Source organism: Ambystoma mexicanum, chromosome 6p (genome assembly GCF_040938575.1).
Source record: "Ambystoma mexicanum isolate Mex_15411 chromosome 6p, UKY_AmexF1_1, whole genome shotgun sequence".
In the NCBI taxonomy this organism is placed as follows: domain Eukaryota; kingdom Metazoa; phylum Chordata; class Amphibia; order Caudata; family Ambystomatidae; genus Ambystoma; species Ambystoma mexicanum.
The window spans coordinates 1,126,544,198-1,126,567,589 of record NC_090935.1 but is presented as its reverse complement, the minus strand read 5'-3'; the positions used below and the strand labels follow the sequence as shown (position 1 = coordinate 1,126,567,589).

The 23,392-nt window shown below is 43.7% G+C and overlaps 1 protein-coding gene across 6 annotated transcripts in view; it reads right to left on the bottom strand.

The window, feature by feature from the left end:
* RFX3 (regulatory factor X3) overlaps positions 1–23,392 on the bottom strand; it is a 1,045,627-nt gene that overhangs the window by 84,866 nt on the left and 937,369 nt on the right. For 5 of the 6 annotated variants that reach the window (XM_069625736.1, XM_069625732.1, XM_069625731.1 and 2 more), the window contains 3 exons: positions 22,956–23,164; positions 6,381–6,534; positions 4,438–4,480 (listed from right to left, as the gene is read on the bottom strand). In XM_069625736.1, the coding sequence (XP_069481837.1) occupies positions 4,438–4,480; positions 6,381–6,534; positions 22,956–23,164 (406 nt within the window). The remainder of the gene's footprint in view (positions 1–4,437; positions 4,481–6,380; positions 6,535–22,955; positions 23,165–23,392) is intronic. The other variant, XM_069625733.1, reaches the window with a different exon arrangement.

Sequence of the window (23,392 nt, the reverse complement as noted above, 5' to 3'; positions counted from 1 at the left end):
GGGGTTCTGGAGATCTTATTTATTTATCCTTCTTAAAATGTAGAAACAAAGGGCAACTCTACTGTTGACAGGGAGGAGGTTCCAGAGTCTGGGGGCGTACACTAAGAAGACATGTCTTCTGGTCTTTTCCTTCCTTCACCGGTGAAGTTCATGTCTGCACATGTCCTTGCCTCTGGCAAATTGTTGGCCTTTAGAGATGCTGAGACTCTCAGCAGGGTAACTTGGGGTCTCTAGCGCAATGGGCAAATTCAAAGAAGATCGATTTAGAAAGACTGCTCTGTGACCGCACAGAGCGGTCTTTCTAAATCGAACTGTCAAGCCCCTCCGTGCAGAGGAGGATATTTTGGCTTTTTGCAGGCCGCTTAAAATCAGCTGGAAAAAAACAGTCTTTTTGTTAGGTGACCTGCAAAAACCAAAAAATATTACATCGAACCGGTGCAGTAGGATTTGGGGCAATACATGCTTGCAGTGAAAGCCAGTGCAGTTTGATGAGGTTCAGGGTGATGTGGTCAAATTTGCAGAGTCCTTTGATGGGTCGTGCTGCAACATGTAGGACACATCTAGGGGGTGCCAGAATAGTCACTGGAAGGCCTTCCGGTATGGCACTGCCACCATCCAGGTTGAAGAGTACTAATGCTTGGAGAGCAGATCAGAAGTTGTTTGCTGAGACAAAGGCTTGATTTAAAGTTGGTACCAAGCAGTTTTTGTCTTCCTTGCACTGCTCACCTTGAAGGAGAGGTGCATGTTGATGTAAAACTCAAAGGACTTGGTGCAAATGGTCAGCTGGGGCGCAGAGACCCTGAGGTTCATAGTGGGGGGGGCAGGTCTGGATGTCAGGGCTTTCTGTGTTGTCAGTCTTGGAGGAGTTGAGCTACAGGTAAGCAATGGACATCCAGGACTGGATCAATGTGGGGCAGACCGCGAGCCTGAATTCCACAGAGGATCTATTGAGATAGAGCTACAAGTCATCTGTGTATGGGTGGATGTGGATGTTGTGTAAAGCCAGGGGCACCATGTAAAGGTTTAAGTTCAGGGAGGCCAGCAGGGATCCTTGAAGGGTTCCACAGTGATGGGTAGAATAGGTGGCTTAAGAACAGCGCTTTCCAATCAAAAGGACATGAAGCTTATGTTTTTTTACTGGTCATTTTTAGCGCGCAAAGCATGCAATGCAAATCACCTTAAAGTGCAAACAGATTAGAAGAGGGTGGTGGTGGGGGTGGGGATAATAGTAAAGTAGGGTGCACAGTGAGCATGGAGAAGAAGGAATCAGTCACAGGCAGTCAAAGTTGACATAGTTGAAACTCCAAGAGCAGAACATGTGAGCATATCATTAAATTGGCCACAGGTTAAGTGTACCCACAGGTGTTCATGATGGTAAGATGCAATTGCTCATTGGTACTTGGGTGATGTAGCAAAACCTCTTTGAGGTGCTTTTTGAACGTACGTAAGTCTAGGTTTCAGTGATAGATTGAACTCACTCATACAGCTCACCCTTTCCTTTCCCTGGACTACCCCAATGTTTTTCATTCATTTTTAAAAATTTTAACCCATTTCCCTTGCCCAATATATTTGATGTTATTCATGAGAGGCATTTTGCAAAAGCTGCTTTTCAAGCACTTTTTTCACATATTAATGCTCAAAGCTGGAATAATGTGGTCTCGGGGTTTGAGCACAAGGCTCAATCAAACCGCTTTATTCTGTGCCAGTTGGAAATAGCCCGTTAGTTCTTTGGAAGTGTGTGAGACAAGCTATTATAACAATAGACTTTAGAGAGAATTGTAGCTTTTGCCACATGTATTTCATTGTTCATCTTTGGAAATTGGAAGATATTTTGTATTAGGTGGGGGTGTAGTGAGGATTGTGTGTGAGGTTGCTTATCTAGGGGATAAAGGATTCCTGGGTATTGAACAATAAAATCACAGATTCTTGGTTTTAAGTGGGGTGCACAGGCCACGTCCCAGTTTTGCTGGCCACTTGAATGGTAGTGTGGTTGGGAAAGGGTTCTAGAAGATTGAAGTCACTGTCTTGTCCCCATTTAGACAAATGATGTCCTACCAAGCACATGGATCAACAGACCAGACCACAGGCGGGTTGTGAGTTTCACAAGATTGATTTACTTGTGATCTCAATATTTTCAAAATTATAGTTGCATAGATTCCAACCAGTCTTAAAAGAAAAAGAAGCAAAGAAAACAACGGCGGGGTGGTGGCGGGGGTGATGTGCGCATGCGCGTGCGCGCGTGTGTGTGTGTGTGTATATAGAGAGAGAGAGAGAGAGAGTTGGGGGATGATTTTTGTTCAAAACATTCCAGAGAATGGTGAACAAGATATTCAAAATAAAGATGTTTTGATGTCACTGGGTTGCCAGATGAAATGAAGTATAATTAAACAATCCCCGGAGCATGTATGCTCTGACTGGATGGCCTTGTGAAAGTTATTAATTCCTCCTATTCGGTTGACCTCCTCCATCCACGTACTACTTTTCTCCTGCCACCACCTGATGTTTCCCCTTTCCACCACCTTATGATGTTTCTTTCCAAACTTTTTTGTCCTCATACCACCTTCTCCCCCACTCCCCTCAAGTTTCTGCCACTTCTTCCCCTCTGCCTCCAATCTTCTCCATTCTCTCCTTTCTGCCTCCAAAATCCTCCACTTCAATCTCCCTGAAATCTGAAACCCATTCTGAACATTACTCTCACCTCACTTCTAACACCCTCATTCTGCCTTCCCCATCGCAGATTATTATACCATACAGTCACCTCCTCTGTGGTTGGGCTCCTAGAAATTTAAATTTGAGGCACCTGATCAATAGTTGATTGGCTGCTACTTAATAGTTATTTCCTTACAAGTGCCTTAATAGTTGTCTCATTTGGTTGACAGGCAGCCCACAGCTATAAAAGCTGTTTGCCATCATTGGCGTTCCCGGTACTTGCGCATGCATGCAGTCCTCTGCTTCCACGAGTAGAGCCATAGCGGCTTCACTCCCCGGTGCTTGATCTATGTCTTTTGGAAAAAGCAACTTGCACAGTATTTGCCACCTCTTTATGATTAACAGGGTTATCAACTCTTCACAGTTCAAAATGAGTTACCTGCATGCTGGTGGAGCTAGGTAGGAGTGACCAGGAGAACCTACCCATACCACACTTGGGCCCATCATCAAATGGGTCAGGGACAGTCACCTGTGTCACCCCACAAGAAGTCCCAAAAAAGCAAGGCAGGAGACCTCATCAGAACTGTCATTAGCCAGCCAGGTTTGGATGTCTATCAAGCAGTTACAAGTGATATTCATATTAGATTCTTAGTTGACCAGCTTGAAGAGAATATGCATGTCACCAGGGTAGATTAGGAAGATGTGTCTTGACTTTTCAATTATCTTAGCAAGGGAGTACTTGTATACATTGAACAGCCAGGGGGATAAGACTGATCCCTGAGGGACTCTGTGGTTCAGTGAAACTGATGGGGTGAGGAAGTGGCCTAATTAAACTTGGATGATGCAACAGTGAGCAAATAACTCCATCTATCAAAGGGTGGTTCTCTTTTAGGTCCATGGAATTGTTAAGATGGTCAATGAGAATAGACTACTCAGTGGTATCATATGCCAGTAGCATAAAGGTAGCCAGTTGCTCTGTGGCTCAGATTTGGTGAAAATTCAAGCTGGCATGCATTAAATATTTTGTAGAAGTGAGTTTGATGGCATTCTTAAGTCAACTGGGGATCATTCCCTTCTGATGGACGAGTTACATACTTGGGTGTTAAAGGATGCCACTGTCTATCTGCTCTTGATGAAAGAAGCTGGAAAAGATAGGTTCTGTGCAGATGAAGCTTTCAGCTTGTGCACCATTTACAGTTAGTTTGGGGATTGCGATAATAGAGTCGCTATTCTATTTCATCATCTTTATCTTGTTTACAAAGTAGGTACCTAATTTGGTAGCTAGTTCTTCAGAGGGTTTAATGTCCTTTATTATCTTAGCAGGGTTTGTGAATCCACTGATAATTTTGAAACAAGCTATCAAGATTTTGTTGGAGGCATTTGTAATGTGGTTAGCAAATAATTCCTTTTTTCTTAACTTTTGGTTCTAACCTTTGACATGATTTTTGTATTTTAGAGCATGAAAAATGCATTGGATGCTCTCCATTTCTACTTCATAGTTTGAATGCTTTGCAGTAAAACATGTACATCTTTCTGTATTTTGCATTGTTTTTAGAAGCATCGTTTCCAGTAAATGTGGAGAATGCTTTCTTTTCATATGGCCCACTATTTGATGAATGTATAAACTTAATGGATAAAACATTTTATTTGTGCTTCATGTTCACTTGCACTGTATAGTAGACTATATTTATGTAATCAGTACAATACGCACTTTAAAAAAAAAGGTAATCTGTACACTAAGGGTCCAGATGAGAGATGATGATATAACTAAATCATTCACATACTTACCTTTATCCATGTTACCAGGCGAGACATCATTCAAATCACCAAACTGAGGGGATGAAAACAATTTGAGAAATGTTTATTGCATGTTACAAGAAAGATGCCTTGCACATACGTAAAATAAAGCACAAGAGAGGAAAGTCATGATGCTGGTACGGCACCCCATAAGTTTTACAACATGCTTACTCATTTTAAATTGTCAATTTATTAATTTAAAATTAACAAAGGCAAGGACACTTAATAAGACATGAACATTTCCCCACACTAAGCTTTTATACAAATAGAAATTACTAATTTCAATGCAGTTAGGTTCAAAACCACAAAATGTTGAATGTCTGGAGTTGTGAATTGAAGATGAAAACTATAAAAATAATATCATAAACATGATTAATAAGACATATAGAAATGAAACAATTTCGTTTTGGAATAAAACTAGATTAGCATAATTTTAAATACTACTAAAAAGATGTGTGAATGGGAATTGCATGACTGATTCTAAATAATCAGGCTATTTAGAATGATGTGACGTTAGATCTCAAAACCCAACCTGAAATCAAACAAAGTGGCATGATAAAAACCTTATTTATCTTGATGCACGACTGGGTAAAGGGAACTGGATATTGTCTTTAAACTACATGGACCCTTTGAATAAAGCAGCACAATTCTAGGAAATACTTAAGTTTAGTTGAGGTTTAAAAGCGGGTTCTGCTATCTGAAGGTCTCCTGGCAAGAAGCCATTAGAGGCTAACAGCAGAAAGAGGGAAGGTTTACTGATCAGAGGGCCTCCATTAACAATTTGTTTTATAGGGATCAATGGAAGGCAAGATGATTAGACAGGGAACGAATAGAGAGCAGGAGTTTGTTCCAGTTAATATGATTGACATCAGGGACAGATCTGTATACACTGTACAAGCTCACTGCAATCATTCAATGTTCAAGTCAAAAAACAAGTACATACAGCCACGTCCTACAGAAAAGTGCTGCTTAATGGTGAAAGTAATGGACCTTTAGGGACACCTCAAGGACTGGGGGGGCCTCTTTTGCTATTATACAACCTTACAGCATACAAAACTATCTGCACTTTTACTCAAGGCTTCTCGATAAAGGCACCATGTTTTTCCCTTTCACCCACTGTGCTAGGACAATTCCCAGATCATCAAAGGGCTTGGATTGAGACCGATATTCCATGATACACTGCTCCAATGTGAGCGGCTCAGGGGTGGCTATTGCAGAGCAACTCAAAAGCATTTCAGAAAAATATCAGCAATAATCTGACTTGTACGGTTCTAAGAATCCTAATGTGACACTATTCTTAATGCTAAGGTGTACTGTAAACATTATTTACAATTTAGTGAATTTAATATGATTTTAAAGAAATACCAACTCCCTTCAATGAAAAATATACCACTTCTGGATTAGTACAAATCTACTGGATGTCAAACATTGCATATAAAAAGATACATCTACTTTCCAGACCTAGTTAAATTGAGATGCATAAAAAGCACGAGCACAGCAAGGTGTACAAAGGAAAAATAACAATATATAATGTTCCCCGAAATATTTCCTGAACTGAAAATATAGATAGCATTAGTCATTGGACAAAGAATTCCCGTACATGAAAGTATATAAGGCAAGTTAAACACTATCCTACTTATTAGTGAATCTTTGCAATGTCACTCAGTCTTGATAGCACAACTGTACGAGAGAGCAACATTATAGATCACACAGATCAATTATACCAATATCGCGCCTTTGTGCAGAAGTCATGGTTGTAGATCGCACACAGTACTCAGTGTAATCTTCTTTTATACTCTTTGTAATCTGTGTGCATCTCAGAGGCAAATGTATTTTTCTGTATTTACCAGGCAAATACACAACTACCCAGAGCCCAAGAACATTCATATATCTTATTATAGCGACTAATAAAACGTTCAAGCTTATGTACTCACCTCCCCCATGACTGCAATCGGCGTCTCTCCAGTTGCCAGGGCAACTCGGTGCTCGACTAAGTAAAACATGTACTCATCATACAGCAGGCGGATTAGGTGAAAGGAACCAAAGCTGGCAGCACTTCGTAAGGTTAAGTCTCTAATGACCATGGAGCTATTTAAAAAAAAGAACAAATAAGGATTCAGATAGGACTACATAATCTTGGTAAACTTGGTGTATAATTAATCACAGCGCCCTGGTCAACGCATCTACAGTTTGATGTACCTGATAGCAGATGGCCAACATATGTTCATCAAGGGATATATCTTTAGTTCTCATTAAGCAGGAGCTTGTGACCGCATGAATATTGCACATAATGCAGGAAGTTTAGAAGGCAAGTCTTTCTCTTCATGAGGGTTTATTAAAAATGTAACACAGAAAGTGCGGGGCTCTCCCAAGCTGTCTCTGTGTATTAAGTTCTGCATCCTCTTGTGAAACATGCTGGCTGGGTTCAATGGTCTGATCACATTACACCACCAAGCCATTTTTTTTTAGTATTCGCAACATGTTATTTTGGAAAATACATTTCCTGCTTTTTAATTTGCAAACCCAGCTTTGCGCATCTGCCATGTAATACATTGGTTGGGTTGTTTCAATAGCAATGATAAGGCGAGAAGATGCATTTCCTCACAATATTCTCAGTCAGAATGAACAACGAAACTGGAAAAGCAACAAATATAGTGGAAAATAGGAACTTGAAGCGACGGGCAGGCTAGGGGACACAAACTCTCAGAAACACTTCAACTCCACTATTTCTAGCTCGCTGAATCATAGACATTAAATAACTCATTTAATTAAGTAAACAAGGTAAAAGACAATGCGCTTTTGCAACCACTTTGCAGTCAATGACATACAACAGCCTGAAAAATTGTCAGAAAACCATACAATTGTTATGTAGATTTTCATTTTTTATGCACAATCACCTCCACATGTGAGTCCCCATCACTTTTTGTTGGACTATTGGGTTTTTGGGACAGTTCTCCTGGGTGACTGGGAACCTTTTTCCACACTCACTCCTTCTTTTCCTCCATCTGTGGGATACTTTTGTATTTCTTTTTATACCTTTTTCTTGGAGACATACATTCCTCCAGGTTTTGTGGCATCTGTCACTGACTTTTGTAGTACAGAGCACTCTCTGTGCAGCGTTTCTGGGAGCCCTTTGGGATTCCCTTTTTTTTTTTCTTCTATTTTCCTTGTGAGAACACATGTACCCGGGGACAAGGGGATATTTTATATCCTTCCTATCTTTTCTAATGGGAGATAGCACATCCTATCTTATGTGGCGTACTGAGGGGTTACACTGTATCCACTTTCTCACTGCTCCCGTAACTTTTCGGTTACATTGACAAGCTAATCTGAATGGCTTGTTATATCCTATCAACATTTGCGTCATTTTTACTTGCAGACTGCATCCACAGCTGTGATAGTGCACAAAAGGGTCACCATTGACCCAAAATGTTAACAGTGTTCTTTCTTTGCCAATTCAAGATGGCATGTCCTTTCTTGGTCCTTCTTCTGCTGTGCAGGGTGGGGGAGGCCTTTGTTTGACTTTTGTCTTCTGCTGATTTCCAATGGAAAGCCCACCCAGGTGTCAGTGTGCATGTGAAGAGAAGGATCAGGGGAGGATTAAGAAACTCTGCTGGTCTTTATCTTCTTCTATGTCTGCCTGGAACCAGTTCAAACTGGGAGGCTGGCTGTCCTGGGTTCTCGCATAAGAGGAATGGATCCTGAGGCTGAAGGCAAGAATCCTGATTAAGAAGATGACCAAAGACGCTGGCATCAAGTTCTAGCGACCACGAGAGCCTGCCAAGTGACCGCTGCTGTCCTGCCCCATTTTCCATGCGACAGGAGAGTTCTGAAGAGGATTTCCTCCCTTGGACTGGTGGGCCCAATCAGTCCCAGGACAGCCTGCAATTTGAGATATCCCCCAACAAGCTGTGACCTTCTCTGGCTGCAATTCGCCAATACCCTAGGACGTGCGACCATAACGTAATGCATCGTCTTCTGTAGATTGAATCCTCCAAAAACTTTGCTGGACTCCACCCGGACCTCCAGAGGAAAGATTCCACTCCTTGAAGTGCCCTCTCCTCAGTGCTGTATCAAGAAAGTGAGACAAATTTACCAGGCGGTAACCGTTTTTCACTGGTGCTTTGAAAAGGGTGCTAAAAATCAAAGAGCAGGGACGAATCCTTTGCTGAGCATCCTTCCACTCGACTGCTGCTGCAAGATCCCCTTTAGCGTCCCTTCTTTTGTCACCATGACCAAGAATCCAGCGACTTGGTCTGCTGCTGCTTCACCATGAGGGCATCTTGCGGCATCGTCCTCTTCACTCCTAAGGTACTGCAAGAACTTCCCTAGCGTTGTTCTGCTGCTTCTCAGTTGCTGGAGTAGTGATTTGTGTGTTTGGGTGTTTGCCCATCCCTGTTCACCCAGGCTGAAAGCCTGTCTGCATTCAGGGGACAGTTCCTGAATTCTCTAAACCCATTTCCAACAAGGAACAAGTTACTTACCTGTAACTGTTGTTCTCCAGCATGGGTCTGGCATGGATTCACATGCTCATGAATATTCCCCGTCGTCAGGCTGGGAATCCTCGGTAAAGAAAAAATCAGTATCAGTTTCGTTTCTGATCTGTCTTTCTCAGTAGTAACCAATCACTGGTCTCTGGGTCATACTGCCCCCAGCCAATGACTGCCCTCTCCCTAAGCCCCGCCTCCGGCAGCCATCCTCAGATTGTGTAGCACGTAAAGTGGCAGTATGACCAAGTGAAGAGCCGCAGAGGGGTAGGAGGGAGGATTCGCATGTGAATCCATGCCAGACCCATGCTGGAGAACAACAGTTACAGGTAAGTAACGTGTTCCTTCTCCAGCATGGGGTCTGGCATGGATTCACATGCTCATGAACATAAGAATACATAGCAGTACACACATGCACAGCCACGGGAGGTGGCAAAGGCTCAACATTAAGCATTACATCAAAACTGAACATTAAGCATTTCTTACCTCCTCGCCAGGCTCACCTTAAGTGAACAGGTTGCGCAGCACTGCTTGGCCGACTCTGCTCTCCTCCCTGGAATCCCGGTCGACTCAGTAGAATCTTGTGAAGGTGTGCGTCGACCTCCACGTAGCAGCCCTGCAGATGTCCAGCAGGGGCACACCAGATAAGAACGCCGTGGTAGCAGCGATCGCTCTGGTCGAATGGGCTCTCGGACGGCCAGGCAATGGTCGGTTTGCCAACCGATGACAGTGCATGATGCAGCCGGCTCCCTTGTTGTTGCCCGGATGAGCCAATCGTCCAGGTAGGGGTAAACGTGGATCCCCTGCAGGTGCAGCCGCGCCGCCACTGGTGCTGGCACTTGGTGAACACCCTGGGAGCCGACTTCAGTCCGAACGGAGGGCCTTAAACTGGTAGTGTCGCCCTTGGACCACGAACCAGAGGAACCTTTGGTGCCTTTTTAGAATGGGGATATGAAAGTACGCATCCTCCAAATCCAACGACGATAGGAAATCGCCTTTCTCCAGCTGTCCCAGCACGTGCTGGAGGGTGACCATCCGGAACTTCTGTGTCTTGATGTACTTGTTCAGTCGACGCAGGTCCAGTATGGGGCGCCATCCGCCCGTCTTCTTTCTGACGGGGAAGTATCTTGAGTAAACTCCGGAGCCCCGAAGCCTCTTTGGGACGAGCTCGATGGCACCTTTTTTGATCATCGCCTTTACTTCTAACAGTAGTTGAGGGATGTGGTTTTCCCTCCTGGCCACGGATGGAATGCGGGGACACTTCTTTAGGAATTCGAGTCTGTGCCCCTGGGCCAGGGCATCGAGCACCCTACGGTCGGTGGAGATGGATTTCCACACGCTGACAAATCTCGTCAGCCGGCCTCCCACCAGGAGCTTTGGTGGGGGCCCTACAGCATGGCCGGTTCAGTCTTGCTTGGCCGCCGCATTGCCGCCTTGGTGACGACGGCAAGGTCCTCCGGACTTGCCTCGTCCCCTGTAGGCTTCTTGCGACGAGGAGCGGGCCGCTTGACAGTACGTTGAGTTCCGGAGTTCCGAAAGGGCGGACGTCGTCGTTGTAGACCCGAGCCGTCTCCGTGTCGGTCTTGATGGCCTGAAGGGACTCATCCACTGTTTTCCCAAACAGGTAGTTCCCGTCAAAGGGCATGTCCAAAACCTTGGCCTGTACATCCTGGCGGAAATCCGTCGCCTTGAGCCACCCCCGCCGTCGAAGGCAAACACCATTGCCCAATTGGCAGAAACCGGTGTTGGCAATGTCCGTTGCCACCGTTATGACGTGGTCAGAGGCCACCTCACCCTCCTGCAGGATTGCCAGGGCCTCTGCCCTCTTATCGTCCGGGAGGAAGTCTAACAGGGGGGCAATCTTGTACCACAACTCCCTGCCGTAGCGGGCCACGATCGCTAGGGTGTTGGCCGCCTTAATTGTCGTCGCCGTCGACGAGATGACTCGTCATCCCATGGCATCCAGCTTCATTCCCTCGCCGTCCGGCGGGGAAGTAGAGTTCGAGGCCGATGCCCCCCCTTTTTTTCTTGGCCGCTGCGGAAATGACCGAGTCTGGGGTCGGTTGCGCTCTAAGGCACAAAGGGGCGGCGTCGGGGACCCGGTACTTCTTCTCGTACCGGTCCCTCTTAGCAGGTGTCCTGGACGGGTTCTTGAGGAGGGCAAGTCCCTCGTCCCAGATGTCATCCAACAACGGCACCGTGAGGACCGTTTTCCTTTTGGCCTCACCCCGTTGGTAAAGGAAGCCTTCCTTCTTCTCTTCGGGGCAGAGCTGAAAAAGCTCAGATGCCCTGGCGATCCTGGCGTGAAACAAGCCAATTTCGTCGGGAGGAGACGCCCGAGGAATCGGCGACGAGAAATCAGTCCCGTCGTCACCACCGTCGTCATCCGTCCCGTCGTGGCCATAGCCGTCCCCGTGTCCTCCCTCGGGGTCGCGGAAGGAGACAAAGGCTGAGAGGGCCATGAGGGCTGAGAAGGCGGGGTTGGATGGATCCTTCTCCTCTTATTAGGGGGTCTTCCCGACGGACTCGGCTCTGTCGGGTTGTCTGTCGGAGGCAAGGGCAACCTGGTCCTTATCTCCGTGCATAAGGCCTGGACTGCTGTCACAATGGCCGCCTAGTTGTCTAGTGGCCCGGGCTGCGACGGATGCGATGGTTGCCCCGCCTCCACAGGAGCCTCGTCGTCGTCACCCATGCTCTCATCGTCCCCCTCATCGGGATCCCTCCCCTGGGGATGGGCCTCCTCTATGACTTCGACCAGTTCCTCCTCGGAGGTTGTGTCCGTTAAGGACACCAGCCCCCCCTCTTTTTCCACCGGGGTCTTCACGGGGGTCTTCTCAATGGGCTTAAAAGAGGCTTCCATCCGCGGGGGCATGGAAACTCTGGGCCCCGAGGTTGCCTCCACTGGGGGAGCCTCCACAGGCTTCCCCAGGGCTGTAGCGATACCCTCAATAGAGGCCTTGGGCGGGTGAATCAAGGCCTTCACCACCTTGGGCGCGCTTGAGGCCTTCACGTTAGGGGGTGGGTCACTGCCTCGTACCCCTTCGGCCGGTTTCTTTGAGATCGACCGGGGCCTCTCCAGAAGCTAAGCCGGGTTCTCGGACTTTCCCTTCCCCGAGCCAGAGCGTTGGCTCGCGGTTGATGGCGTCGGTGAATGTGCGCCCTGCCTGGCAGCCGAGGAGCCTGACCGTTCGGCGCTCCCGGTGCCCGCGGACTCACAGTGCTTTGCCTTTTGTTGGGCCCCTGTCGCCAGGGCGCCCTCACAGGACTTAGAAGACCGCTCGGGTGTCTTCTTCTTCTCACCTGCTGGGCTCTTGCTTTCCAACCAGTTGGCGAGACGGGTCCGACGGTCCCTCATGGTCCGTTCCGACATGTTCATGCAAAACGCACAGTCCTTCTCCACGTGTGATTTGTCTTCATGAAGGCAGTAGAGGCACTTCGAGTGCTCGTCCTCCTTGAACAGGTTCTGTAGCTTGCATCCAGGGCAGTTCCTGAACAGCTTGCCCGGTGTCGAGCTTCCTTTCTCCTGGGCCATGTCCAGGAGGTAGGCCTCAAACTTCTGGAATCCTTCAAGAAGCTTAGCTCGACGAAAACTTCACCCTTGAGGGGCGCAGAAGATTCCGAAACTGGTCCCCGTTGATCGGAAGTAGAAGCGGTGGAGCTTGAGGCTCTATTTAACCGAAAAAAATGGATAAATCTCGTTGAAAAAGCACGAGAGCTATAGCACGAGGACTCCCAACACTTGAACGTGCGGTAAAAACCTGAGGATGGTCACCAGAGGCGGGGCTTAGGGAGAGGGCAGTCATTGGCTGGGGCAGTATGACCCAGAGACCAGTGATTGGTTACTACTGAGAAAGACAGATCAGAAACGAAAATGATACTGATTTTTTCTTTACCGAGAATTCACAGCCTGACGACGGGGAATATTCATGAGCATGTGAATCCATGCCAGACCCCATGCTTGAGAAAACGCTTTACTTATTTGGTACCAGAAACCTCATTTGGAACTCCTGACTCTATCCAGCTAGTGCCTGGCTTTTTCTGCCCTCCGTTTTGTCTCCGAGACTCTCATTACTAGATAGGGATGGACTGCTAAAGCCAAAGGCCCCTGAAAAAGTTTTACAAGTCTTAAAATATATTTACCTGCTTTATGTTGGTTTTGATTCATTCATCCGTTCCAGAAACCGCTATCCTGAAACCTATTGCAAAAGTGATTTACTTACTGTGAATATTGCATTGGTTATGCTATTCTGCCTACTGTATTTTATAGTACTGAACTTCCTAAAGAATTATCTTAATTGTCTAATATGCCAGTGTTTCTTTGGACTATGTGTATACTCTAGGTTCCTTGTGCCTTCTTACAGCTCTTCCTCCCTCCTAAGAAACGCCTGGCTGCTCCGCCGTTTGTACCAACATACTTGTGCGGTTCAGGCCTACACTAAGAGCTGGAGCCCTGTGCCCCGAGTATGAGTTTGGTGAAGTCCTACCTTTGGTTGACTCAAACCAAACTCCCTAACAATCCTACTGAAATCCCTTTTCATAATTAATTTTGGAAGTTGAGTAGTAGCTTCTAAAGTATATGTAATAAAAAAGACCAAGTTAACGCGAATACCCATTGTTCAGTCCCTTAAAATGCATATATGTGAAACATGAAAACCATTGTCATTGACATACAATGCAAGGGTCTGTTGCGGTGAAAAATATACAGCATAGTAACAACTGCATTTGTCCAGGTTCCTACAGACTACTGCGATATCTTTCCCTAGAGTACTAAAAATGGAGCATGTTATGCAAAGCATAATAACAGATTTGGAAGCCCATATGTAAGATCACATCTCCTAAAGTAGGAACCGGTTTCCATACCTCAACCTCATGTGCTCCACAAGTGCCTCAACCACCGAGAGAACCGTGAGGCGGAACATCTGTAGAAAGATGGATATGGACTAGTAAAAACGTCAATTTAGGGAGTAACTTGTATTTACTGTCACGTCCTAATCTGCTCCCGCCAAACTCCTCGGATAGATTACTGAGCAACCAGAAGTCATTTTAGGAAGATGGCAATAACACTACTCTAGTTAACCAAAACTGTTCTTGAGTAACGCCTGCCCAAAAAGAGCACCAACCTGGAGTTTTCTTTTTCTAAACTGAAAAACCGCTCATAAACCATCACCTAACAATGTAAAATTCATCAGAGGAGCCATACAAAGCAAAAGGCCAGTGGCCATGCAAAATATCTAGCAGCCCATACAAAACTCTCTTAAGAGCAATTAAAGTGCACTGTAAACATACATAGCAAATCAAGTATGAGTGTGCATAGAATCAAATGTAAAGTGATATACGAAGTACACATCTTACCATGGCACATAAAGCCTGTATACCTTCTGAAAATGAATTTGTAAACTTAAGTGATTTCAACATAAATAATAAAAACTGATGAAAAGAAGGACAATTTATTGAGTAAACGAAACAATGCGAGTAAAGCGCTCGCTTTGACATCTGTGCAGAGCCTGCTGACGCAGGTTCGAATCCCGACAGGGCCAAACTCAGCCTTTCATCCTTCCGAGGTCGATAAATGAGCACCCCACACCGTGGGTAATTATAAGGAGCGCTCAGATACCTGAGGGTTTGTAGTGCTATATAAATGCTAAATTATTATTATTATTATTATTATTATCATCTTAACAGCAAGCTAAAAAAAATAACAAACACACCATATGTTTCTTAAAATGTATTCCCCCATCTTTGAGCAGGCAAAATAAGTTTTCATTAAGTTATGAATTTAGTATCAGAACTGCAGTTGAATCATGCCGACGGTGAAATCGGGACCTTCTGGCAGCATACATTTTGAAGACATACGATTATAATTGCTTTAAAAATACGGCAGCGCAGTTGCCTAAATGTTTCCAAATCCAGCTCCGATAAAACCCTCCTGAACATCCTTGCTGTGCCATGATTTCGACGGAACAGTGCTGCAGTGGTTCACGGCCTACCTCTTCAACAGAGACTAACTCATCCAGATAGGTTTCAAAGATCCCAGTGACGGCCTACCCTGTTCAATATCATCTTCAACCTCTACATGGATCCCCTACAGGAACTCCAGACTAACAGAGACAAAGATTCACTAATATACATATGACAGGCAATTTGACCTAAAGATCAATGGCATAACCAACACCCTTTGACTCAGGCACCATCTTGTCCCTCATCAGAGCCTGGTGCCTTACCCGAAGTTAAACCTGACAAAGACCAAATACATTTTCATAGGAAACCCCACCAAGCATGCCCAACTCCAGAACTGGCTAACAGAAATGAAGTTCAAAGGACTCATGCATCAACTCTCACCACGTACAAACTCTTTGAGCTTTACTGCAACCATCATGGTACTATCTTGTAATCCTAAGCAAAATCGAGCCTTTCATCCCCACCAGGAGTTTCAGAATAATTGGCCAAACCTTGGTCATTTCCTACCTTGATGGTGGCAACACCTTACTTGCAGGATTCCCAGATGTGACATTGGCTCCTCTAAAAGCCTTCCAGCACACCTCATCACAGGTATAAGAAAATGTTCCACATTCCCCTGCTCCTCAAGAAGCTATACTGGTTGAATCTTCAAGTGTCCCCCATCTTAAAGACAGCCTACATCACCCACAAAGCTGTGAAAATCAAAACACCACTCGAGTGTGCTGTCTTGTCACGTGCTGAAAACGTGGGGAAGGGAATCCAAAGGCTTGAATATCCTGACATATCATTTCTTGAACACTTTTCTTTTTCATAACATTGTTTACTACAATATTTGTATTTAGAAGTAAGGAATTATCAGTATAGGCCCTTTTATTTTAACAGACTCGACTAGGACTGCGTTATTATTTGATGGTCGTAGCTTGCTCCCATCTTCAGATTTAGGATTAGATAGGTGTTTTTCAAACCCAATTGAAGTTCAACAAACACCCCACAACTGTGATCACTTGTGTCGGTCTGAATGTTTGATACCATGCCTTCCCACATGCCCCATTCATTACTCTATCCCACAACCTTATATTATGTGGTATGGATGAGCCAGGCCGGAAACCAGCCTGAAAAGTGCCCAAGATATTATTAATTTTGGTCAATTGCTGAAGTTCTTTTAATATAAGTGTAGAAAATATCTTCCCCGTCACATCTATCATGGACAGCAAGCTATAATTAGCAGGCAATGACCGCTCACACTTTTTGTAGATTGGTAATAATATAGATTGCCGCCACTTTGTCATAAAGAACTTCTATGATGGTGGTCCATCCCTCTGGGTCTTTCTTTAGGGCTACATTCATCAGTCCATTAGGTCCTGGCGACTTAGAGCTTTTTAAGAGGACTATAACATCGCTAAATACTATCCCGGTCCACCCTTATGGGCCAGCGAATGGGGCTCTTATGTTCCAACAGTAGTACAGGTATATTCATTCTTGTGATTACAAAGGTCCTCCAAACCTCTTCACTAATAGGATTTACAGTAAGGCTTGCTTTAAACCCCTTAGCATTCCCCAGCAGTTGCCAAATTGAGAGGGGTTTTCAACTTTTCAAAACTAATTACAAAAAATGCCCAATGGCAGAATGATGAAAGCTTCCACAGTCTGTACAATATTTGTAATCAGTGTGCTGGTTCCTGTTTCAGTGGGCAGTCACTGTTCCATTCCTGCTGGACCCGTACAGGCTTCAGCCTTGTGAGTATTGTTTCATTGGTCGTGCATTAGGGTCTAGACAGATACCCATTCCTGCTGCTCCTTTCCATGAGCATTCAGAGTGGGCTCCTGTAATAACAACCAGTTATAACTGTACTTATTGCCCATCCTTCCTTGTCCGCAGGACTCCTTACGCTCCTGTATTTTATGCACTGTTCTCTCCTCAGCTTTGTGTGCATGTCTCTGCCCCTCAAGCCTCTGACAGCCAGGCACGATCCCCTTTTTGAAAATAAGTGCAATATACCTGCTAATGTTCCTGTGACTGATTTGGCAAAGAAACAAGTAGTTAAATCCCTGTAACTGTGGTTGGGGCAAAGTACCAAACTGGGTGCTACATTCTTGTGGCTGTGATTGGGGCAAAGCAGTGAGCTGAAGGCTAAATCCCTGAGGCTGTAATTACAGAGAAGAAATCCAGAGGAAAAACAGTATCCTTATTGGAGACAGAGGACAGAGACACTTTTATAGTTTAACCCAGTGGTATCTGTGGGGGCACAGCAATCCGACTTTTGAGTTGGATATGGTAAAGAGACAGTGCTGCTCGATTTAAAATCAAACATCACAGGCGTTATTGACTGGGGTCACATGGCATTATTGATGCTTCTTGATCTGTCAGCGGAGTTTGATTTAGTGGACTGTTCTCTGCTTATTAGGAGACTGGTGGAAAATGGCAGACATTCCAAACTCGCTACAGAGTGGATACAATCCTTTCTGGGGCCCCAGAGGGCCAGGGTGGCAATAGGGGATTTTCAGGCATCCCAGATCCAGCTTACCAGTGGTATTCCTCAAGGCTCATGCCTCTTCCCCATGCTGTTTAATATCTATACCAGGACACTGTTGTATTGCCTTGATAGCATGGGGGTCTGCTATACAAATTATGCAGATGACACATCCAGGTTCTTTTGGAACTGTCTGGTGTGCATGATCATGATCCCCTAGCCATCAATAACATCTATGTCGCTATCTAATCTTGGATGGATTTGAACTCTCTAGCTCTCAATAATGGCAAAACAGAGCTATTGGTTATGGGTTTTGTCCCTAGGCTAAAAAAATTCGACTCATGTTATAGTCACTTCTCGATTGCTGGGTGTTCTATTAAAGTATCCCCCCTTTTGAAAACTCAGGGAGTATACTTTGACTCCAAGCTTTCTTTCGGTAAGCATGTATTTTAGCTGTGCTAATCCTGCACCTTCTTAAACAACTTGCTTAGGCAAATAAGCCTCTACTTTTCCACGCAAAATATAGCGGTTAGTGCATCAGCCCTAATCAATTCTAAGCTTGATTATCTAACCGTTGCTGGATGGTACCTCTGACTCCAACATTAATAAGATGCAGGTCATCCAGAATGGGGCAGTTAGGGCGGTCCTTGGCCTTAAGAAACAACATGTTACTGCAGCCAGCCATAACTTACACTGGCTTCCATTAAAACATTGAATACTTCACAAAGCCTGCACCATGACTTATACATACCTACTTGGAATGGCACCCAGTTATCTCTCTGAGCGCCTGAAGGCTGTCCCAATCAGACAGGTGCTACGGTCAAATGAACACCTTTTTCCTGCTGTGCCATGGTATGAACTGAGGAAATATGGCAGAATCAGGTTTGATTGCCTTGCCCCACAATTCATGGAACAAGCCCGCTGTCTCTCTTAGATCCATTCCTCATCTGGCTCGGTTTAGGAAAGCAGTTAAGACCCTCCTCTTTAATAGAGGAGTAGATTGTCTCTTTTTTCCAGTTGGTGCCCTTTCTCCATCTCTGGTTTTTGTCTGTCTTGTTTTTTTATGTGCCCCTTGAGGTCTTCGGGTATGTCGGCGCAATCTGCCACGTTCCAGATGTTTTGGCCTACAACTCTCAGGAACCCTAGCAAGAACAGCAAATAGTGAGGGATCATGTGAGTCATGGCTCAAAACATTTAGTGGGCCTCAGGTTGTTTGCAACTGGTTTCACCCACCTTGACACCTTTGTTCCAAGATAGTAACACAGTGTTATTTGTAGATAACCAACTAGTCTCCCAGACCTCTTTTTGATAGTCTCCATTGGCATTTTCCCATATTTCTGTATCAGGTGTTCTGTGGATCTTGAATTTATGTTCCGCAGTGGTTAGTCTATACACTCCCTCTTCTTCTCTAGTGGGTGTGTAATCCGTTTGGTTTATGTGGGTGCTGTTTTTAGCTTGTGACCCCCTGCCTTTCATTTTGTAGGAGCTATGTCTAGGCCTGTGTTTGAATTCTACTTGCTCCGAGATTGTGCGTAAGGATTCTAATGGGATAGTTGCCTCTAAATTGCTTTTGGGTGATTCAGACTGCCTTTTTTTCAGTGCCTCATCTTCTTCCTTTAATATTTCTTTGTGTGCTTCTTTGATCTTAATTGTGTCGAACTAGTTGTGACACTGTTCCCTTATAGGATCAAGTGTTGTTTGGGTTCCAGCAAAATTTCACCTGTATCCGTGAATTACGGGTTGTCCTGTCCTTTTCCTATTGGTTTGTGTTAATGGAACCTACAATTCATCATGGGTCATGGCTGGTGTATGCCTCGTGCTGGGATATCGAGGGGTGTTGATGGAAGGTTGGCCCTGCTTTCTGTAGCTTGAAAGCGTTAGGACTGTGACTAAGGAGAGGAACAAAGGGGAAATGCTCTGATTATTAACTATTAATCCCATTTAACCAGAGTTCTTCTCTTTCATGCCTCTGTCCTGAATTACTCCCGTCCCACCCACCCAGGCGACATTTGTCTTCAAACATTAATCTACTGTGTGGGTACTATTAACAGGATTATTATGAGTGATTAGCATGGCAATTTACAACTCTTATTAGGGAAGAGGGCGACAACTCACTCTTATAAAGTAAGGAATGAACATGAACAGTAATAATACTAAGCATAATGAGGATTACCGGTAAGAAATCAGAACATTCTTGAAGAAATTGTTCAGGAATGTTTGAGAAATTTCTATGGCTGTACTTGGGTGTCCATGAGTATTATTCAATGCTTTTCCTAATAAATATGCTTGTAAAATAATGTTGTTAAAAAAGCGATGTTACACAAAACTACCAACCATGCATTGCCCATATACAGTATGCGTCATCCCATCCAAATACCAACAACATAGGCCAAATTCGCCCAGCCTATGCAAACATCAACTTGGGCCTCTTTGAACTCTACCTTGCATGGAAGCACCCACTGTTCAGAGACCAAAACTGCATTGTATATTGGGGACGCTACATTGATGAAATTTTAGTAATCTGGAATGGCACCAAAAATCAACTAGAAGAATACCATCATTATCTTAACAATGCAAGAGAGTACCAACAGCATACAATTCTTGGACCTATAATTATATATTGAAAACAATACCATTCAATCAACATTACATGTAAAACCCACAGCGGGCAATAGCATCCTTTATGCCAACAGCAACCACCCTCTGCACATTATAAACAATATCCCATTTGGTGAATACTTACGGATTAGAAGAAACTGTACACAAGAAGCAGAGTTTGAAAAGCATGTGACAGAGGCAGAAAATAAATTCAAAATCAGAGGATACAAAGACCAACTGTTGAAAAAAGCTTGACTCAAAACCAACCTAAGAACAAGACAAGAACTTCTCCAAAATAAGACCATCACTCAGAATCAGGAGGCACCCATTCCAAGATTTATAACTACCTACAATTGTGAAGCACAAAAATTTAGAAAGATTGTCACGCAACATTGGAATATACTAAAAGCAGATGAAGACCTTACAATTCATCTAACGGACACACCCAATTTAACATTCAGGAAAGCGAAAAACCTAAAGAATATACTTTGCCCTTCGCACTTTCAACCAAAAATCACTAAACAAGGACTTCCACAATTATGGAACAATACAAGACTACAAGGCAACTACAAATGTGGGACATGCAATGTCTGTCCATACTCTGAGGACGGCAAAACAACATTGAAAATGCCCAATGGCCGAGACTTTCCAATTAGAGACTTCATTAACTGCAATACAAACGTTACAGTCTATGGAATCATGTGCTCTTGCCAAAAACTTTAAATAGGTAGTACTATTTGAAAACTCAAAACCAGAATAGCAGAACATATTCGCTATCTCAAAAACCAAGATATGACATCACTTTTGGCATACCATTTCTTCACAGCACACCCAAAAGAAAATATCAATGCTATAATATACTCTGGGATCCAAAAAGTCAACAGACCCCCAAGAGGAGGAAACTGGGAACAAACATTGCGCCAATGGTAAGCCAAGTGGATTTGCCTTAAGGACTGCTGCCACTCCGTTCTAAATTCAGACACAGAGATGATTCATTTCCTTTGAGCAACTCTATAATGAGAATTGCTTTTTAAAAAAATAAAAAAAATGAAGGCTAAAGTACAATCAGCCTAATATCCATTGCCAAACCAAAAATAATGGTATGCACAATGTGAACATCCAATTTGAGATCTAGCATCAACAAAAGATAAAGACCATCTCTAATAGAGAAATTCAATTTTCAATTCACAAAACCGTCATATTTATCCATTAAATTGTAACAATGATCTCTAAATGTCAACACCAGGAATACTGACATTACCGTCATCAGTAAATTATACAATGGCTAAAATACTAAAATAAGGTTATATAATGGCACCTTAAAATCAAAATTAAAAAAAAACTGGTGACCACCTTGCACAAATGCCGTCCATACCAATAACTTTAAACAGAATGTATGCCCCATACCTCCAAAAAATCCCTTAATTGGCACAATCGAAGATGGCGCCTGACGTAAATGAAGTCAAGAAGCCCTCCAACCCATTTGAAGCGCGATCGCGTCTGATTTAAATAAACATCACAAATTAAAATGGCGACATGGAACCAAAAACGATCGGGGTTATCATACCGGCATCCTCGCTCCGTTCAAAAATAAGGTAAGCGATACTCCTTACGATTGTGGAGGTTAGCAAGCCACAGACAAGTATGTAACTTATATTAAATTAGATGCTTCTCTGAATTCACTTAGGATTTACGAATATCCGACGGCATCCACGAAAGGCACGGAAGCCAATTGACTATTGAGCCCAACAAACAAATTGACATGAAAAGATCAAGCTAATCACATGCAGAAATCCAATTAAGTAAAGTAAGTGCTCCTTTTCAAATTTAAACCATTAAAGTCAATAATACTTTTACAATGGAGCACACACCTAGAAGCTTATATGACTATGTATTAGACATTAATATTGTAATGAACTTTTTTTTTTTTAAATTAGATGTTCAGCCTCAGTATCGTGCAATTTGGAAACATTTTCCAAGCATTAAATGCATGTTATACAAACAAATGGACACAACAATATCCAATAAGCAGGAACCAACTCAACTTGATCTTTTCCTCAGCAGTAAGAGAAGGCATAACTCTATTCACCCACGCCAACCCTCCTGAAGAACCAATAAAAAGCTATTGGGGAAACCCGTGTCGAGGGAAATCAAACTTTAATTAACTTATGCCAATTTACTCACATGAGGAAATCTCTGAAGGACAAATATACCTATCAAAAATCAACAACTGCCATCGAACTTTGGAACTTTTCTGATGCCAATCAATATCAAGGATCAAACGAGTGATTTACTAATGTGAAGCAACATTAAGTGCCAATACTCACAAAGGAGATATAATTACTTAATGTGAAGCAACATTAAGGACTTAAAAATGAAACTTTTGGACAATCACTCATGCAATTCTCTTAATATGGAGTCATATTAAGGTTCAACAATTGAATAATCCATATTGTATTAAATACTGTGAAGACCATTTGAATCAATTATGCATGTCATTAATGTGATGTAAACATTAAAAGACAACTAATGATACCTTGTCTATCAGTTTGACATATAGACTACTCAGAATCTGAAGGCGCAACCCAAAGGTAATTTATATGTACTCTCAATTTTTCAATCATTGGGCAACCTCAATGAACCTATTACCATGCAGCCACAGAAAGCACCCAGTATAAACTATAAGCTTCAAATTAGGAGCTTGCATATAAGATTGCATGCAGGTTGCATTTTTTTCATTACCTGTATTTGGGTGTACATGAGTATTATTCAATGCTTTTCCTAATAAATATGCTTGTAAAATAATGTTGTTAAAAAAGCGATGTTACACAAAACAACCAACCATGCATTGCCCATAAACAGTATGTGTCATCCCATCCAAATACCAACAACATAGGCTTTTTTATGTATGTAGATGCTCCTTTTCACAGCCATGCATAGTATCCGCACGTGCCATTTCCCTTTGCAGTCCATGCACATTATGCAATCACTGTACCTGTAAAAAGACCACTTGAGAAGGAATTGCCGAGCTGCTTTAGGGAAGCTTGGTCTTCCTTCGTATGGTTTCAGGGCTTGTGTCACTACATTGTCAAGCCAGGCAGCCCATTGCTCCAGAGTGCTCTGCTGCTGAAGGGTCATCTTGAAGTCTGATTCTAATCTCTGGACCATGTTGTCATCACACTGGCACACCCAGGAAGCCTGCTCCTGTCACAGGTCACAGAAGAGCACACACAACACACCACAGTAAGAATACATCATCAAAACCTGAGTTATTACAATGGAAGATAACAATGTTCCACCACATGCCAGCAGGAAACAGTATCATATGGTGAGCCATCATGTTAATGAGAACTATACAATTGAGGGGTTAAGGGGAAGCTGGACTTTGGACATCAGTTGGGACTAAACACCAGATGTAGTAGTATCAAACGA